Genomic DNA, 20,677 nt, shown 5'->3' with positions numbered 1-20,677 from the left:
GCTTTTGCTTGACAAGAGTCACCATTGGATCAGTGGGCAATTTGTGAACCACTAAATCAGTGCTCAAGCCTGGCATGTCGTCATATGACCATGCAAAAATATCTTTGAATTCGATGAGTGTTTTAATTAACTCCTCCCTGATCTTTGGTTCGAGGTAGACACTTATTTTAGTTTCTCGGATATTATTTGTGTCTCCTAGATTGATGTCTTCGGTATCACTCAGGTTGGGTTTGGTTTTTTCTTCAAAATGAATTAACTCTTTACTAATCTCATCGAAAGCCTCATCCTCATCATATTCTGATTCATAATCACAATATACTTCTTGAATTATTATTTCGGAATCAAATTGATTTTTAAGACTAGGCTGAGGATTCCTCATGCATGCCATATCACTAGAGCCAGCGTAAAAAGGACTGTTCAAAAAAAGAAGAAAAAGAAAAGAAAACTATCAGGAATGATAATGAAAAGGAAACTGTATTTTATTGGATGATGAAAGATAACAAGGTTTGCACACTTCAAACAGACTGTAAGATAAAAATTTGGATTACAACCCTGAAGTAACCCAAACAAACTGAAGGAAAATCAAAATAAACTACCAAGACTCCTTTCGAATGGGGAGAGGAGTGGCTTTCCAGTTATTAAGCCTTGTCTCTGGCCCGACGAATTGAACTTCTGCGTTGCTAGAACCTTCACCGCTTTCCACCATGTTCACATCGTCAAACAGCTTTTCGAATCTTTCAATTAATTCCTCCTCAGGATTAATCATGGATTTAGGAATTGTTGTTATCGGGTGATTTTTGGTACCGGACTTGACAAAAGATTTTGATAGATGTGGGACTGGCTTTGTAAGGACCCATGCCTTCTGTTTTGGCATTCTGGCCTTTCTCACGTCTGTGACAGTGGGTATGAATCCCAAACCAAATGTTCCCCAGTTCTCGGGGAGAGATACTGGTTGTATAATGTCTTGCAAAGATGAGCCCAAACCTTTGTCGGGTACAAAATCATTCTTTAACATTTCATAGGCTACCATGACTGATGCAGCGATTATCTTTGGATTCGGAATGTATTTCCCCTCTGGAATTTTCTCTACCAACATTGTGTCGGAAACCTGGTAAACCCATGGTCCCTGTTCATTTTCTATTCCTTCGACCGGTACAATGGCACTGCTGTGAGCATTTAAACTGTCTTCCTCATGCACAACTATTTCCTGTTTATCCCATTCAAACTTGACCACCTGGTGTAGTGTTGATGGGACTGCTTTAGCAGCATGTATCCATGGTCGACCCAACAGTAAATTATAAGAAACAGTTATATCCAACACCTGAAACTCCATTGTGAATTCAACTGGCCCTATTGTCAGTTCCGGCACTATGTCTCCACATGAATCTCTGCTTCCACCGTCAAATCCCCGTACGTAAATACTATTCTTTTGGATCCTCTCCTCTTTTATTTTCAACTTGCTCAGAGTGGAGAGAGGGCAGATGTTTGCACTTGACCCGTTGTCAACCAACACCCGGGTCACTACGGAGTTTTCACATTTTAAGGTGAGGTAAAGAGCTCTGTTGTGCTCAGTACCTTCCACAGGCAATTCGTCATCAGAAAATGTAATTCTGTTTGCCTCAAAGATTTTGTTGGCTATTTTTTCCAAGTGATTCACGGAGATTTTATCAGGAACGTGTGCCCCATTCAAGATCTTCATTAAAGCCTGACGGTGCTCGTCAGAATGGATCAGCAATGACAATAATGAAATTTGAGCGGGCGTCTTTTTCAATTTTTCCACGATAGAATAGTCGTGGAGCTTCATCTTTCTCAAGAATTCTTCCGCTTCTTCTTCCGTCACAGCTTTATTTATTGGTGTTGGATTATTTTTAGTTTTTCTTAACTCTTCGGGAGTAAAACATCTTCCCGAGCGAGTCAAGCCTTGCACCTCACAGACTTCTTCCTTGACTTCTTTTCCTTTGTACATTACCGTCGCCCGTTCGTAGTTCCATGGAATGGCCTTGTTGTTGATCACTGGTAACTGGGTTACTGGCTTGATAATAACCCGATCTACACGGGCTCCTTCCATGACTATGATGGGTTTGTTGGCGACCCCTGGTACAATCACTTTTAATCCTTCCTGCTTCGCCCCAACTTTGCTTGAAGATCCTTTCTCAACTACCACAGATGGCTCATCACCATTTTTGTTCTGCTTAGGTACCGACTTCTCCTCTGCTAACTGTTCATCTGGCTTGGCTTCATGAGACCGAATCATCATGACGGTTTGTGACGGCTTCTTTGTTTCCCCATCAGCCCGTACTATTTCTATCATATTGGCCTCCTGATGGGCTGGCATTGGATTTCTGTTGATATTGGGAGCTTCGGGGGTTTGAACTTCAATTTTATTAGTATCAATCAGCTCTTGTATTGCATTTTATAAATGCCAGCACTTTTCTGTATCATGGCCTAGTGTACTAGAACAATACTCACAGCTAACGGTGTAGTCCAGATTCTTTGGAGGGGGATTGGGCAGCTTGGATTGTATCGGCCTTAGCATATCTAGTTGTCTTAGCCTGTGGAACAGACTAGTGTAGAATTCTCCCAGTGGAGTGAAAGTTTTCTTTTTCTGCCCCCTTTCACCCCTGAATGCTTGATTAGGCCTGAAACCTGGTCCGGGATAGGTTCGCGGATAAGGGTAGGTACTTGGTATGACAGGAGCACGCCAATGAGCGTGGGCAGTTGGCTGATTGTATGCTTGCGCATGGTTGATGGAAAAATGAGGTTCCGACGGGTGATAGTAGTGTTGGGGTGAATTGTGGTGATAAGTTGGTTGGTGGGGTCGATGTTGATTGTAGTAATGAGGTGAACCTCTAGATCCCGACCAAGTTCCTGAATCAACCATCGCCGCCTCCTCCCTTTTCTTCTTTCCAGTCCCTCCTACTCCAACTTGAATAGCTTGAGTAGTTGCCTTAATAGCCGAATAACTCATGATTTTATTCGTCTTGAGTCCTTCTTCCACCATACCTCCCATCTTCACTACTTCGTTGAATGATTTTCCTATCACTGAAACCAAATGGGCATAGTAAGTTGGCTCCAAGGCTTGTATGAAGTAGTCTACCATTTCACTTTCCTTCATAGGAGGATCCACCCTTGCTAATTTTGTCAGGGATAGTCGATCTGGGATGATTTCCAGATTGTATTGGAAGTGACAAGAAAATGTCTGTGCCAAGTCATCCCAGGTATACCATCTCCCATGGTCCTGGCGGGTATACCACTCCAGAGCTGATCCGCTCAAACTTTGACTGAAGTAAGCCATTAATAATTCATCTCTTCCCACAGCTCCTCACATCTTGCTGCAGAAACCCCTCAAGTGGGCTACTGGATCGTCGTGCCCGTTGCATAGGTCAAATTTGGGCATCTTGAAACCATCTGGTAATTGCACATTTGGGAACAAGCATAAGTCCTTGTAGGCCACACTGACCTGCCCTCCTAACCCTCGCATGTCTCGGAACGATTGTTCTAAGCTTTTGACCTTTTTGAACATCTCTTCTTGTTCGCTATTTTTGACTGGCTTGTCAATTTCTGTTGGGAGGTCAAAACGGGGAATAAATGAATGGATTTCGGAGGCTTTGAAAGTGGGCTCCGGGGGGTAGTATTGGTTGTCCTGGGCCTGGAATATAGGCTCACTAAGAGATTTGTGGAATGTAGTTGTGGGAGGTGCCACGAAGACAGGAGCTACTGGTGGAGGAGGGTATGGAACTGGTTTAGGAGGTGGAGACTGCGGTGTATGAGAGGTGGTGCCTCGGTAGTGCTGGTAGATGGGGAAACTCGGGGATAGTTCAGTGGTAGGACTATCCTGAGTTTGGGCTAGTGATGGGGTGGAGGCAGGGTTAGCTGGGTAAGATGGGGGTGATTGCCCTGTGGACCAAGCTCGATACATCTCAGCCATTTGTTGCTTAAGTTTAAGCATCTATTCTTTTATTTTACCGACGTCCATCTCCTCTATCTCAATACCTGTGTCGACATCTGGGATAGACATGCTTTCGGGTATCGGTCCTTTTGATCTGGTGTGATAATGATAATATGCCAGTATACTCTTAGAAAAACTAACTGCTTGAATTCTGGAAATGAACAAACTTGTTAGTCTTGAGAGTTTAACACATATATAATTACACGTTGAGATGCAATGTTCCTAGACAAATAACCCTTTTCTATCATGCATTTGCTCGGCTGCTTGTGTCATCCCAGCTTTTCTTGACCTTTCTTTTTATTGTCACTCACTCTTTATTTTATTCTTTTTTATGATTGTGGTCGAATCTTATAGAGATTGCCTACGTATCATGCCCCCGCATGAATCAGACCTTGCGTAGTTCGGACCGTAAAGCAATTGTCAACACTTTTATTTATTCTTGAAATAATACAAAGATGGAACAGACACTACATTTGAAAAACATTATAAGAAAATGGTTTAAAACTCGACACAAACCCAAATCAAACAAAAGACACAACTCTTAACAGCTCTGAACATGCTCCACTTCCCACTTTTGTTTTCAATCAATGGATCATCTACTCACGGTGGGGCTTGACCCGGCTGACCTCCTAGCGTGCAATACATTCTTTCTAACTCCATTGCCAGATGACGGGCAAAAATAGGTGCATGCTCTATAAACCTTTCATAATCCATCCCTTGGCAGTTTACATAACTTTGAGAGGTGTAAACTGCTAAATCATGGATTTGTGCCCTGAAATCTTGGAGACGTTGGTCTTGGTTTTGCAGTTGCTGTTGATGAGTGGTAGCTATATCTCTGATACGGTCTTCACGATCTAAAGCTGACTCTAATTGATCTCGGAGTCTGGCCTGATCGAGTCTTGCCTGTGCTCTTTCTCTGTCGATGTTTGCGTGCTGATGTTCTCTATTGTATCTTCTCGCTTCTTCCAATTGTGCATGGAGTTGAGCTTCTGAATGCATCCAACGGTCTTTCTCTTTCTTGAATTGTGCTCTGTCTTCTTCGGATTGCATTACTTGGCGTTCCTTATTAGATCTGGCCTCCTCGTTTAATTGTATGATTCTTTCTTTAGCTTTGCCCAACGCCTTTTCGGTTTTTGCCAAAATGGAATCATAATCTTGCATTTTTTTCAAAAGACTGGCGATGATTTTTTGATCTTTCCAACTTCTCATTGGTGTTTTAGAAGCTTTCTTCATTTTTTGAAATTGAGCGTGAAGATTTTTATTTTCACAAGCCAGACTCTTCTTTTCACCTTCTGCTTCTTGTGCTTGTAAGTCTTTCTCTAAATTGAGGTTCCTCAGACTTTCTTTTAAGGCATGGATAGTCGCTTTGTATCCTTTTTCCTTTTCTCCCCAAATAAATCGTTCTTGGACTTTATCGTTAAAGGTTTGAACATGGGGTCTTTTTATTAGCCTTCTTAGATCGGGTTCTGGTGCATCATCCACGCGGGATCGTTTCTCAAACCACCTTGCATATCCTGGATTTATCTCGCCCTTTGTTGTGTCTGGAACTTGAGTATCATCTTTCAAGTATCGACATCCATTCCACATCTGCTGAATTAAAGCTTCGGGAAGAGTGGCTTCGGGGTGTAACTCGATTACTTGCATACTCAAATCCTCATCATCAGGCACCACTTGGTATCTCCCTAGTTGTCTTAAAACTCTCTGCGGCGCATATGGCTAGACGCTTCTCAATCCCAATAGCAACAAATAACTATTCAAGGTTGACATGTGTATCACTCCCTTACCGGGAGCCATCCCAAAGTCCACTCAATTTGATTTGCCGTTAAAGATCTTAGATGAGATACCCAGGCTTCCACCCCTTCTGGAGACTTATAATCTTTTATTCTTTCTTCATAACTCTCGATGAAATTATCATTGCTTGGACCATACTGCATGAACTTGGGGTGATGTTGGAGATGTTCAATCATCCATATTTGTAACAAAATTTTGCACCCTTCAAAGGTCTTTGCCCCTGATTTACATAAAGTCAATGCCCGATAAATGTCTGAGAGAATGATCGGGGCAAGGGTGTGATTTTCCTTGGTAGTGAGGACCTGTACGACTTTCGCTGTGCGAATATCAATTGTTCGTTCTTTGTTTGGGAAGACCATGATTCCCAGAAAAGCCACAATGAAAGCGAAGCATCGGTGAATCTGCCAGGTGTCTTTGTTCTGCTTGTTAGTAAGGCCCTTTTCATGAATTTCAAATCCGTCCGGCTTTCCGAACCTTGAATATAGGAAGTTGAAAGAACAACACCCATTGACAACATTGCTTTTTCTAATTTGATTACTGATGTTCAGAAGACCAAAGAATCGATGCACTGAGGGAGCCTTTGGGAATATCAGATTTTGATTTCTTAAATCTCCGTCAATACCAGCATATCCAGCTATCTCTTCTAATGTAGGAGTAAGCTCGAAATCAGAGAAACGAAAGACATTGTGAACAGGGTCCCAAAAAGTTACTAACGCCGCAATCAAATCATCACGTGGTTTAACTTTCATAATATCTGTGAGAGTTCCCAAATGCTTAATGACCCATTTCTGACCATCTTCTCCTAACTCATGCCACCACATCTGAAGCCGAAATAGAAACTCATCTACATCTGCGAATGGTGGGTTTTGGGTGGTGCTCATTTTGTATCTGCGATTAATTTTAACAAAATCAAAACTCATTTTTGAAAACAGACACTCAGAAAAATCATTTTTTTTTATTTAACACTTCTTCTTCTTTTTTTCAAAATTTTAAAACTATTTTGGGAATTTTCTAAAACAACCCATTTTATTTCTCGTCTCTCACAATGATTTTTTTTTCGTTAAGCTGGTCAACAAGCAAATTCGAGGCAAATGAATGCACAAGTAGCAAGTAGGATGCATCAGGATGGTCCTTTCATTTCGGGTTCACCTGTCCTAGACAGACCCAACCCCTGTTTTGAGTCTCCAAGGTCAAATGTACATGATGCAGATAGACGTTCCTACTAGGGATCCGGTACGAGGCTGAGTTATTCTAAGTGAAAAACCTGAGGCAGATTGTTCTAGACCTGGCTTACCCAAACGGACAGTTTGAGCCGAAATGGGGGCAACGTACCGGGAGCATGAAAGTCTACCCGGCCTAGTTACTTGTCCCAACTTCGTCTTATTTGATATGACTTCTAACAGAAAGGTGGGCCACACGCACGTGTGCACCATAAATTTTAGAAGACTCAGAAAGAAGGAGGGTTTTGTAGCAGTTTTATATACACAATTCAGATAATATTAAAGCGGTAAGAAGCAACATTTAGCACATTAAGCATAAACATGTAAAAATCAGATAATAAATAAAGCCAACTATAATAGTTATTTTAAGCTCGAATTCTTAAACCCTGAACCAGAGATTCAATGGTTTTGTCCCCAGCAGAGTCGCCAGAGCTGTTACACCTCCTTTTTCCGCCCCCGCGAGGGGTGAAGGAGTTTTTTTCAATTAAAGGACAGTCGAAACGGGGTTTGTTTATTTATTTCAGAGTCGCCACCTGGGAATTTTATGGCGTCCCAAGTCACCGGTTTTAATCCCTAATCGAGGAAAATATGACTCTGTTCGTCATTCTGCGAACCAGAAATCCGAGTAAGGAATTCTGTTAATTCGGGAGAAGGTGTTAGGCATTCCCGAATTCCGTGGTTCTAGCACGGTCGCTTAACCATTTTTATACTTGGCCTAATTATCTTGATTTAATAAATACCTAATTTCTTGTTGCATGATTTTGTTACCGCTTTTGGTTAGATTGTTTACAATTATAAACCTTCCTTGAAACGAATCACGCGTACGTATATTCGCATTATATATATTTTTTTATAAATACAAAGAATCGTGTCACGCATACGTGTACACAATAAGATTGATAATATTTTTTGTATATTTTTTTTATATAAAAAAAATTATGTTCGAAATTGTGCTTAAAACAAAATTACGAACATTCGTCACTCTTGTATGATTAAATAGTGGACTGCACATCTCGGGTTATATGAAATTAATTTAATTTAAATATCCTCCGAAAAACCCCTTTTATTAGAAAAGTTTGCTCAAAGTTGCGCGAACGCATACTCCGAATTGTCTTTAGAAATATAATTATGTCATGCGAACGTGTCCCTAATTATACGAAATATTCTTGATGGTAATATAAAATTTTACAAATGTTTATTATGTCCATCTATTGTTAAATATGAAGGCCATGGGAAATCACCGAATGAAATGTCTCGAGATTTCTTAAAAAAAATCAAAATTTATTAAGTGTTGGCCACAAATTATTATTTTTTAAGCGGGTGAATTATATACCTCAAAAACTATTCAAATTAAAAGAATCAATGAGATGAAAAATAAATAACATGCAACTAAAACTACCGTTTTATCGTGAATACGGTATATGTACTTTCAGTACTTGATAATTATATGCACAAGTTATTTATTATTTTCATAAGTTTAAGACTAAATGTATACGTTTGAAAATTTACCAAAAAGCGAATTATGTGTAAAAAACTAGGAAAATTTAATTAATAAGCAAACTAATAATTTTCGAAGAGTTTCCCTTATTCTATTTGGAGCGAACGCTATTTTATACATTTTTGACTTAAAATGTTGCAATTTATAAATCCAACCTTCTTCTACACAACTTGTTTTTAATCCAAAGGTATAATTATTTGGTTAATTTGCTTACGACGATTGAATTTGGGATAGGTAAAATTGAACCAATTTTTTTCGGCTTATGCAAGTTATTTACAAATACTAAGTCTATACTTTGTAAAATCGTTGACATTGTTTTATATATTATTTTTAAGAAATGAGTTGATCGCATTCCTAAAATAACTAGGCCATTTGTTATTAAGAAAAGAGAACTAATCTACAAATTTATTTAATAAAATGACATTACATGTAACGTAATTATACATCTGAACTATCCGTAATGTTCCAATATCTTAAACGTAACGGATTATCAATTCCCCTCTCACTTATAGTTATACACATAACCGTTATCATGCCATATACGAACAAGAAACAACTTACATCATTTAGCTTTAAACAAAAGTCGGGTGCTTGACGAGATATACTAGTAATGTGGTTCCTTGATATTTCCATACTATCCTATACTTAGCCAACAAGATTACAAATTTTAATTAATGGTCAGCTTTCTGTCATGTTCCCTATCTTGACAATTCGAAAATAAATGTTACCACTAAACTTTAGAATAAATAATATTACAGCAGAGTTTATACTACTCCAAAAGGCCAGTTGGCTAGTAGCTCACATGTCAAGTATAATACTACATTAGCTAACTAAAAAAAACTGAAACTTAACTAATAGATTTAAATGAGTAGAGGACATAATTGCAATTCCAAACTTCATTTATTTGCGATATTGAAGCTTTTCATGACATGAGTCTACAGATATATGCCTGGAAATGTGGGTAAAGAGGTAATATTTAAGCAATAGCAGCAACAGAAACCCAACAGCAGAAAAATACCAATCAATTCAACAAATTTGAACAAAACCGACAGAAACCATGAAAACCAGACGAACAGTAGCAGAAAATTTCATATTTAAGCAAATAGTATCACCAAACAAACCCGGACAGATATGAGGAAACAATATTTCTGATTTTGCTTTTTTTCTTCTCTATTTTTCTGTTCTGTTTTCTTTTTTTTTCTGTGTGTATGTGTGTGCTTTTTTTCTGTTTTTCTTTTCTATCTCTCTTCTCAGATAATCTCCCTCTCTCTTTTTCTATGTTCTGTATATCTCTGTGTGTGTATCTCCCTGAGTGTCTGTCCTCTCTTTTTTCTCTTCTCTGTTCTGCTCTCTATATCTTCTCCTTTTGAAATCAGTCCCTAACCCCCTTCTTATACAACTTATTTTCCTCCTTTAATGCTGCCCGGACCCCCTTTCTGTTATTCAAAAACAGATTTTTTCCACTCAAATTGCCACTAAGGCTGCTTTTCTATTAATCAAACCACTAAGGATACCTTTTGCCTTAATTTCAGCCCCTTTCACTTTCTTTGGTTTCCCATTAGGATTAATTAATGCCCCACTGATAAAGCACTAGCAATAAAGTATCATGCTAATTGTTTTATTCCCCAAACACCCCTGAAATTCCTTTACTATTACTGCCCTAGACCAAACTGCCCACACTTAACAATTATCTAAACTAATCTGCCTAACAGCTAACAACCAATTCCTAAAATAAATCAAACAACCATTCTATCCTCACAGATTTGTGCCAAACAGGGAGCTGCAATAGCTATGATCGATCCATCATACCAAATTTATAATAACTAATTGACAAAGGCTGAATTCAAAATGGAACTAACAGACTGAACTTGAATAAAACATATTAACACCACACAGAATTCAGCAGAACAATTTAAACTGAAATTGAAAATCGAACTAAGATCAAACAAATGCAGGAGCATTGTCAGTATATTGACAATGCCCTGAAACTAATTGCCCAGAAATCAACATACACAACATCCATTTGACGAACTTATTGATTTACAAACAAGAATGATTTAATTGACGAGTACTAATCAACTGATTACCTACAATAATTGTCAACAATCAGTCTATAAATAATCAGGCAATTTCAATCGGCATTGACAAGGACAGAGGTTTTAACAACTAATCGACGAACTTATCCGAATTGATTACACATCCTATAACTATTCACAACAAAGAACATAAACAAATTCAACCAAATAAAAGGGATACTGGGAATGAAAAGATGAATTGAAAGAATGGGGACAATTAATCAAAACTAAACTGCACAAATACACGGATAAACAAAAAACCATAAACACAGGAAAAGAAAAAGGAAAAATACCTCCAATCTTCAGAACTCATACGGACACAAGCTTAAACTAGGATTCGGACCTTTTGAGGTTGAACAGACTTTATTCGAAGTATTCTCAATTGAGAATACCTCGATTAAAGTCTCTTAGACCTCAATCCCTCATTTAATTTGGGCAAATTCCACGATTTGGATTTTTTAGGGTTCCTGATTCTTTGATCTAAAATTCGAACATTTCTAGATATGTTCGAACCAAACCAACGGTGTTTTAGGCACGAGGGAGGTCAGGTGGATAATTGGTGTGAGTTTGGGGTAGGTTGGGGTAGGGTTAGGTTTTACTCGAATCTTTAAATGAAGATTCGAGTAGTTCCAGGAAGATTCGAACTATGCTACTAACAGGTTCATGACGAGGATGGACAGGGGAAACTATGGTGTTAATTTGGAAGCCATCGGAGAAAGTTGGGTTTTCCGACCAAACTTTGATCGAAGATTTGAGATATTGGGGCCTGATTCGACGGAAACTAACACCGAATCTATAAAGAGGATGTCGTGGGGAAGCTATGTTGTTAAGATGGGGTCATTTGGACCACCGGAACCGCCGTGAGGCGATTTCCGGTGGGTGTTTGACGGTGGTTAACGGTGGGGTTCATCTGGTCTCTTGAAAGAGACAATGAACAGGACAAGGGGGTGTTTGGTTTGGGGGTGGGGTATGGTTTAGGATTTATATACGGGGTGGGGTGGATGGACCAGGGCCGTTGGATCAACTGAGAGCAATGGCCTGGATTAAACCACTCAAACAAACGGTGTCGTTTGGTCTCTTTGAGAGACCGGGTAAAGGTGGACCGGGTTGTGGGATCGGGTTTTGTCCAATTGATATGGAGCGTTGATCAAGTGAAATCAACGAACCAGATTTGAGCATGATGAAACGACGTCGTTTAATTTTGCTACAGGTGGACTGGATTTGGCCGGGTATAGAGAAAGTTTTGGGCCTGATTTTTTGTTTAAAATTTCTTGGCCCAGATCCGTTTTGCCTATTTTTCAACCCTTTTCATTTTCTATTTTTTTTTTCAAATTTTACACAATTCTTAATTAAATTGTAAAATCAATTAACATTTTGACATACAAATTAAAACAAGTAGTTAAAAATCACAATCACTCAAAGGCATACTTAAATGACAAAAATTATAACAATTATATATTTTTTGTGATTTTCCTTCTTTCAAAACCAAACTATGGTTTATAATTTCCTAAATATTATTTTTTATTATTGTCCTTTTATACAAACCAATGATTAATTAATTCTAAAAAAATGCAATATTAATTCCGGAATGCATACGCATCTACATTACCATTTTTTTTTCCTTAATTAGAATAAAAATGAGCATGCACAGACGAAATGCCACGAAAAATTCAAAGACTGCACACAAAGAAAAGAAAAAAATTATTTGTGATTTCTTTTGGAGTAGTTCTTGTGAGGCAAAAATCACGTGCTCACACTCTTCATCTCGAAGAGCCTCGAGCTCGGCACTCACTGCCTCTTCAATGGCCTCTTCACCCCGAGGAAAAACACCTTTCGGAATGGGGACTTAGGCCAAAGCATCTTCTTCGACCTCATCGAGCTTAGACCGGTCAATATCGGTCCCCATTGGCTCCAAAGCCTTCCTAGCCCCTGTGCTAGCTCGAGTACGAGCTATCAGCCTTGAATCATCTTCTTTTTCTTCTTCTTGTTCACTCTCTTCGAGCTCATCTCGTAGCTTGAGGACTGAATCCATCGACAAAGGGATAACATTCCACTTGCAGGTTCGCCTCTTTTTAGGCTTTTTCTCATACAGGTTCGTAGAGCCCGAAGCCTCTTTCCTTTTCCGCTCTTTCTTCTATTTTGGAGCATACGGTTGGGGAGGGTTCTTTCTCCGGGGGCCTCATGACAGCGTTTTCTCCGAGGCCTGTATGAAAGGAAATCAAATCAGTATAAAAAGAAACATTTCAGTGAAAATCATCAAATACATGAAACGGAGCTTACCATAATTTTTGGCTTCCCATCGGCCCCTTGCCAAATCACGCCATGAGCACTCAACGTACGAAAAGTCGAAGGCAGGTCCTGAACCCATCTCTCGAGGTTAGGAATTGCACCGGGCATCCAAGAGACTGCTACATCATAAAAAGGGATGTCGATGAGAAAAAGCGAAGGAAACAAAACAATAATGGAAGCTATAGGTGGAATTGTACTTACGTTTCATATTCCATTTCTCAGGAAATGGCATCTTCTCGGCCGGGATTAGGTCGGAAGTCTTCACTCGAACGAATCGGCCCATTCATCCTCGATCTTTGTCCTCATCTATGCTCGTGAACAGCACCTTGGTAGCCCGACTCTAAAGCCTTATTAACCCTCTTCGATAGAGACAAGGGCTGTGCAACCTGATGCGATGGTCGAGGGTGAAAGACATCCATTCGACTTTGCTCGCGAAGAATCGGAGCAGAATGACAATTCGCCAAAAAGAGGGATGGTTCTGACCTAAGGTTATTTGATATTGAGGGCAAAAATCGATGATGATGGAATCGATAAGGCCCAGCGTGAAAGGGTAAGTGTAAATACTTAGAAACCCTTTCACATGGGTAGTGATGTCTTCTTCAGGGGCCAGAATCACCACCTATTTATCTTTCCAATGGCAGTCTTTCTTCACCTGCTCAAGGTCACTTTCAATTATCGAGCATATATATCTCGACATTGGCTCGCATCAACCAGGGACTGACGAAGTTTTCTCGACTTTGAAGTCGGAAGTAAGTTCACACACCCCAAGAACACACTCCTCAGGGCGTGGCTCCACCGGTGTTTTATCGTCGTCTGGCCGCGATGAAGAAGCTTATTCCTTTTGAGGAACAGTTTTTGACTTTTTGCCATTTTTGTATAAGTTTAAAGAAAGAAGAAGAGAATGAGGCTTGGTGTTTTGAGGGAAGGTTGATAACGAAACCTAGAGATTATGCAGAACGCAAGAGCTTAAAGGATGTAAAAGGATTTGAAGATTAGAGTAGAGATCAAGAGTAAAGTTTGGGCAAAAAGAAGGAAAGCACATTTATAGGATGAAGATGACGGTTCAGAACCAATAATGGCCGACAGGAACTAACAGTCACTTAATACCTAGATATACGAAACGACGGGACGTTTCAGTCACTTCCGTCGCTTACGTCACGAGGATGACGTCATGACAGGTTGAGGTACAAAATCAAAGGCTCAATTCATCTCATTACACTCCGAGAAACGAGGGGACTATCTATATACGGTTAAAACCGAGCCTACCCGATTTTACTATTTGATCGAGGCCAGGGAATTGCATCGAAGGTCGGCCTCGTAGTGGATCGGACCAGAGCATTAGGATAAGGTATCGAGTTCGAGAATCGAGGTGCCTATCGAGATCGAGGCCAGTAGCGATCGAGACCAAATAGGGTAGACTTCGAGTAAAGCGCAATAACAGAAAAGCGAGATATCCGTGACCGATCGAAGATCATGGAAGAAATTTCGGAACATATCAAATCAAGGGCGATTGTTTAGGCTAATCATGGGATTTACTTTCGTAATTAGAATTGTATCATAGATAGGATTCCTCTACTATATAAAAAAGGTTCTAACCATTTTGTAGACAACTTACATTCACGCATATCAAAGCAATACGACACTTCCTTTCTAGCTTATATTCTTGTTCATGTTATATTTTTAACTGGTCTTGCACCAATTAGTTCGAGTGCATTCAAGCTCAAAGGTTGAATTACGTTTTAACACTGATTTGTTTTATTTTATTGTCAATTTCTATTATTAATCCTTACATTTATCAATTGATATTAGGTAAAATTACGTATCCTTGAAACTACATTATAAATTTAATTTTTATCCAAGGGTAAACAAAATTATACATATATGTGAAGCTCAAGAACATATTGCCGAATTAGACCCAAATATAACATTATAAATTAGAAATATCTTTCCTGTGACAGAGTGCCATAAGAGAAGAGGATTTATATCCAGCTCCTACTAGCACCACAATTATAATCTTCAAGGCAACATTGAAACCCGAACTATAGCAATTTTTTTTTAATATTTCTCAAAATCATTTTACAAAAGAAAATTAAAAATTACTGTTGGATCGGCCCCCTATAGGGGTTTAGGGCTCGGTCTGAGAACTCCTTATAAAGCCCAAATCAAGTACAAATGACGTCAAGTAGCCACTCTAAAGGATGATATTTAGAAGAGGAATTTTTAGAAATTACTATTGTTTATTGGTTATTAACTTCTTATAACTATTATATATATATAATTACTTCTTATAGTTACTATTCAGTTATTACGATATTCAGTTGTTACATCAGCCAAAAGCGCCTAAAAATCAGGGGTAGTCAAGTTGTACGCGCATGTATTCACATGTATTCGCGCCATATATTCATAAATACAGCATCAAAAAGTACCTAAAATCAGGGTAGTCCAGCTTTATGTATTCACATGTATTTGCGTTGTTGTATTCATGAATACAACAGTAAAATGCGCCTAAAATCAGGGCAGTCCAACTGTAAGTGCATGTATTCACATGTATTCGTGTCATGTATTCATGAATACTGCAGCAAAAAATGCCTAACATCATGGTAGTCTGGTTGTAAGCGCATGTATTCACATGTATTTGCGCTGCTCTATTCAGTACAATAGTAAAAAGCGTCTAAATCAGGGCAGTCCAGTTGTACGCGTATGTATTCACATGTATTCGCATCATGTATTCATGAATACAGTAACGACAATCACCTTAAAAATAGGTATGTCCAGCTGTCTAAGAGAGAGAGAAAATGTAAATAGCGTATTTCATGTCTCATTGGTAGTGCATACCATAAATACTTATTTTGCTATAAAATATAAAATGTAGCTATTGAAAATAATATTTTAAAATGAATAGAATGTATATCTTTGGTATAAGAGGTAAAATTTCTTATTTAGTATTTAATGCGTCTTAAATTTCAGTTTTTAGTTAAGTTTGAATTTTTTAGTTTAAAATTTTGTCTAATCTCTAAATAGCGCTATATGTACACTTGCCCCCAAAATCTAAGTGGCGGGCCGATCCGACCCGTTACCGGGTATTAACCTCCACAGTCCGAATCGAGCCGCTAGACTCGAACGTTCAACTCAAGTTATTCTCTTGATTCATAATTTCATTTGCAGCATTGGCGAGTGCCGATCCTTTGAGGTTGAGCTTGTATTGCAAAGAGGCATCCTTCTCAGTTGTCGTCGTTACTAATGGAATCCTCGGAAAACACTGAAGAAGAAACGGTGGTTAATGTGAGTTCTATCTCTCCTATACATGAATTGTTCTGATTACTTAGTTATTTGCTCAAGTTATTCCTTCCTGTTTTGTCTTCTAGTTGGTGGAATTCTTCAATTACTTGAAATACCCCAATCCAAATATCTACTTCTCAATTTTCCTCTATTAGGAACATGAAAAGAGTTTGTTGTTTGATTGGGATATCGGTTTTACGTTCTCATCTTTATTTCATTGAAGAATTTTCCTATTCCCAGTATTATGGTCCAGCTAACCACTTTATGAATGTATTCCTTGTTATTCCTACCCCCAGCCAATAGTGTTTGTTGATTTTCTTAAAATCAATCTGAAGGATTTATTTCTTTATAACTTAGCGTATGTGCAAAGTATAGCTGGTTCTAACTCCGGTTTAAGGAGAAGCATTACTGTAGGTTGGCGCCAGGGTACAAATAGAGCTATATGAAATATTTTATTTACTTATAAGTCTTTATTCCTTGCTATTTTATTGTATTTGACTTATCTCAGAATTTTTCTTAGCAAACTAATCTGTTTGGCTTTTGTTTTCAGAGGCCTCAGAAAATGGCAGGAACTGTAAACTGGGGCACTGCTACTGTAATTGGGGTATTTGCTGGCTTGTTGTATGGAGGTAGCAAGGAGGCTGCTGCTTCTGTTGTTAGTATCTCTTCACACTGTAACTATTATATATTGCACTTACTACTGATTTCCCATAGTTGCATTTTGACTTAGGAAGATAAATTAGAGAGAGGAAATGCTAATTGTGAAGCTTTGGACAGTAATAAAATGTTACATTTTCTAAATAGTAAATGGGATTTCAGTCTTTCACACTACTCGTTAAGGAGGTCAGATAAAATTTTGAGATCAGAAAAACTGAAGAAAACTTTTCGCTTTCTTAAGTCAGCCAGAAATTTATGGCCTTGTTAACCTTGTAGACATATCTTCTTCTACAATAGAGCCTGTATAATGTAGATGCCCATTTGAAGAAAATTTGTTTTCCTGCCGCTTTTGTTCCAGGTCTGGAGGAAAGCTGCAACTAATAAATAGGATTTCCCTAGTCCTCCCTTCCCAAAAGGAAGAACGTGAAATTCTTTTCTTTCTGCATGGGTGGTTCCTCTAGTGTTCATAGGTCTTTCTTCTCTTTTAACAGAGCAAGGATGCGGAGGTGATGTTAAAGCTTGGGAGCACACCAGATAAGCGTGAACAGTATCGGCTTATGAGAGATGCTATGGAAAAAAGATTTATACGAGTCACTCGTGGCTCAATAGTTGGCGGAATACGGCTTGGAATGTTTACTGCAGCTTTCTATGGATTACAGAATCTGCTTGCTGAAAAGCGTGGGGTGCATGATGTTTATAATGTTGTTGGAGCTGGTTCTGCTACAGCTGCAACATTTGGTCTAATTAGTAAGTGGTAAATATTGGGCATCAAACCTTTTTTAGATTATCTCCTCTCCCACTCACTCTTTATTTTTATGGTTCCAGTGCCAGGATCACTCCATTGGCGTGCGAGAAATGTGATGTTAGGTTCTGCTTTGGGTGCTGCAGTTTGTTTCCCTCTTGGTAATAGAATGACCTGCTTATTAATTTCGATCTATTCAATTGCTCTTATTTACTCAAAATTCTTAACCTGATAGTATTGCTGATGCTACTAAAACTTAAAACTTTGTAACTTCAGTTAATTATAGATGATTGAACTTATCATCTCTTCTTAGGCAGCCTGGTTTACATTTTGAAATTATAAGGATTTCATACATCTTATGTATTCCTTAAAATGAAGAATCATGTGAAGTAGGGACCAGCTTTTGGGTGGGCTATGCTGTTCCTATGTTAAATGAGAACTTGCAGATTTACTAAAACAAACTTGTTCTATCAGGGTGGCTTCATTTGAAGCTTGTAGAGAAAGCCAATGAAGGATCTGGGACAACAGATGGCAATGAAGTGAAAGGTGGTGTAGGTGCTGCAATTGAGCGACTTGAAGAGCACTTGAACAAATAGTTTTGGGTGATGTTAAATCCATAAGCACTGGAATTCAGAGCTTATGTTGACCTATAAGATGGTGATATTAGCAAAAGGGGTTAAAACTGGACGCAATATGGAAATAAAAGAGGTTTAGAGCAGACACCTGTATTGTTTGTTCCTTCTTAATCCACTTTCTTCCTGTCAGGAGCTGTAAAAGCTTGCTATCTTGGCCATCATGTTTTCCGTTGGAGTGGAATCTTTTTTGTATTGCATTGTAGGATTGTTTTGATTATTGCACTCTTCATAAATACATGAAAAGAGTGTGGGTCGACTTTTCGATGTTTCAAAAATAACCAAAAGCATGGAGAGGATGTACTCCCGACTCAGGATCATCTCTGATCTCCCCCTTAACTTGCCGATATTATGACAGAAATAGTTAATTAATTGAGTAATTTTTTTGTTGAGGATTAAGGTATGTTAATTTTTGTTTTGGTCATTATTGTTGTAGCTCCAGTCGGAAGGACTTTTGTGTTTTCGTGTGTATGTAATGTTACGCAACGCCTTCCTGATGTTCTTTGGAAGGGCAACGTAAGGCTAAGCAACCGATGTCAGTACGGTTGTTGTCCGCCAATGAGGTCCTCGCCGCACGCTAGACTAGATTGTCAGTGCCGTGCGGGAAAACAAATGTCGTGAGCAAATTGCGGAAGCTGAGAGAGAATTGGGTTTTGAATGATGATGATGATTTTATTGATGAATGAAAATGTTGATTACAATGATGCGGTGTCGAGGGGAGAGACACCAGAAAATGCTTGCTTGAAAATGTTTGATTGTTTGGTCCCCCTTAATAATGCTTAAAAAAAATAAACCAACATTACAAGACTAGTCCAAATAAAGCTGTAGAAGCACACGGAAATGAAAATGATGTAAACTAGCCTATGATTACAATGAAAAGGACTTAGATTATTACAAGGTAAAACTAAGTCCGATGGCAGCATCTTTGTCTTGCGGGTCAGGGTCTGCGCGCGCGTTGCTGTGGGCACGCGCGACACTTGATGTGCTGGCCTGAGGCCGGGCGCTGGTGCTTGGCATCAGGGTCTGTGTGCGAGGCGCTGCTGGAATGGGCCTGCAGCTGGGCGCTGGCGAGGCATCAGGATCTGCGCGCGCGGCATTGTCAGGGCGCGCGGCGCTGTTGTCATTGGCCAGCCCTTGGGCGCTGGCAAGAGGCATCGGTGGGGCGACAGAGGTGCATGCGCGCTTGTCACTTGGCGCAGCCAAGACCACGGGGCCGACCATGGCGCTAGGCATTGTGAGGCTTGCTAGGCCGCCATGGGGCGCGGCCAAGGGGTCATGGGGCATGTCTGGAAAGCAGCCCATGACATTCTCCCCCACCTGAGTTGGCGCCGTCCTCGGAGCCTTATGATGATGATTATGATGTTTCTGATGGTTGTTGGATGGGAGGTCTGCGCCCCTCTGTTCTGTGAGCTTGCTGTTGTGGCGACGCAATGATTTCATGCGGCTGACATGGAAGACTGGATGGATCTTCCACCAGGATGGAGTTTTTACCTGGTATGTGGACTTCCCAATGCGTTTTTCAATGGGCAGGGGCCCGATGTATTTTTGTTGCAGGCGAGGGTCATGGGTCCTTTCTGCAAACAAGTACCGCTTTGGGATGCATAACATTACTTTGTCCCCTGGTTGATGTTGGGCAAAGCAACGCTTTTGTTCGGTGAACCTTTTTGCCCGCTCTTGGGCCTTGATGAGATAGCTCCGCACTATCTCCATGTTGTGCTCCCATTCGCTCGAGAAGTTGGCAGCTCGAGGAGATTTCAGCATGGTTGAGGCATTCACCGTTTGTGGGAGAAGCGGTTGCTGTCCGGTAACAATTTCAAAAGGGCTTTTGTTTGTATGATGGCTCTTTTGAGAATTGAAACACAGTTGAGCAGCATCCAAGAGCTTCACCCAATGCTTCTGTGATCCGTTTGCGAAGTTGCGGAAATATTCCTCCAGCATGTCATCGAACCGGTCTGTCTGGCCATCCGATGGTGGATGGATGTCTGAGTTGTGACTCAATGTTGACCCAAAGCACCTGAAGAGATGGGTCCAAAATTTGCTAGTAAAGCGTGAGTCGCGCCTACTAACAATGTCTTTGGGCAGGCCCCAATGTTTGACAATGTGCGAGAAGAAGAGTCGAGTTGTATCTTCTGTTGATGCATTTTGCGGGGCTGCTATGAAAGTTGCATAGTTTGAGAACTGATCTATGACAACCATGATGGATGCAAGATTGCCGACTTGGGGCAATCCCGTGATGAATCTGAGGGAAACACTTTCCCATGGTCTCTGAGGGACATGTAATGGCTGCGAGGGTCCCGTCTGTGATGAGTGATCCGACTTGTCCTTGTGGCATGGCTGACAAGTCTTCACACGATGAGGAGCGTCACCAGTCTTTTGAGGCCGATGACATGATGGCTGATTGTTGCTGCGAAGGGTAGCCGGAACCTGGGGTTCATGTCTGTCGACTACCTTCTCCAACTGCATGGCCGAGATGTTTTCAGCGGCCATCTTTATGGGAAAACATGGTATGGTGCAGGGCTTGGCCCCTTTTTCTCCCATCATCAGG

At 40.0% G+C, this 20,677-nt stretch overlaps 1 protein-coding gene across 2 annotated transcripts; it reads left to right on the top strand.

Moving 5' to 3' along the window:
* Positions 1-15,930: 15,930 nt before the first annotated feature.
* Positions 15,931-18,833, top strand: LOC107827295 (uncharacterized). Of its 2 annotated transcripts, none has more exons than XM_016654392.2 (5): positions 15,931-16,104; positions 16,652-16,756; positions 17,250-17,505; positions 17,584-17,661; positions 17,975-18,833. In XM_016654392.2, the coding sequence occupies exons 1-5, from the start codon at positions 16,063-16,065 to the stop codon at positions 18,094-18,096; spliced, it is 603 nt and encodes a 200-aa protein (XP_016509878.1). In that variant the 5' UTR covers positions 15,931-16,062; the 3' UTR covers positions 18,097-18,833. The 2 variants fall into 2 exon arrangements, with proteins under 2 accessions (XP_016509878.1, XP_016509879.1); XM_016654393.2 differs by having other exon boundaries at positions 17,250-17,512.
* Positions 18,834-20,677: the final 1,844 nt, after the last annotated feature.

Source organism: Nicotiana tabacum, chromosome 6 (assembly GCF_000715075.1).
Source record: "Nicotiana tabacum cultivar K326 chromosome 6, ASM71507v2, whole genome shotgun sequence".
In the NCBI taxonomy this organism is placed as follows: Eukaryota; Viridiplantae; Streptophyta; class Magnoliopsida; order Solanales; family Solanaceae; genus Nicotiana; species Nicotiana tabacum.
The sequence above is the reverse complement of the archived record's forward strand: the minus strand, read 5'-3'. Positions and strand labels throughout refer to the sequence as shown.

Excerpts from the sequence above, each read along its gene's own strand:
- LOC107827295 (XM_016654392.2), top strand. The coding sequence starts at position 16,063 with ATGGAATCCTCGGAAAACACTGAAGAAGAAACGGTGGTTAAT. Across the intron at positions 16,105-16,651 it reads AAGAAGAAACGGTGGTTAAT|AGGCCTCAGAAAATGGCAGG; the intron begins GTGAGTTCTATC and ends TTTTGTTTTCAG. Across the intron at positions 17,506-17,583 it reads TGCAACATTTGGTCTAATTA|TGCCAGGATCACTCCATTGG; the intron begins GTAAGTGGTAAA and ends TTATGGTTCCAG.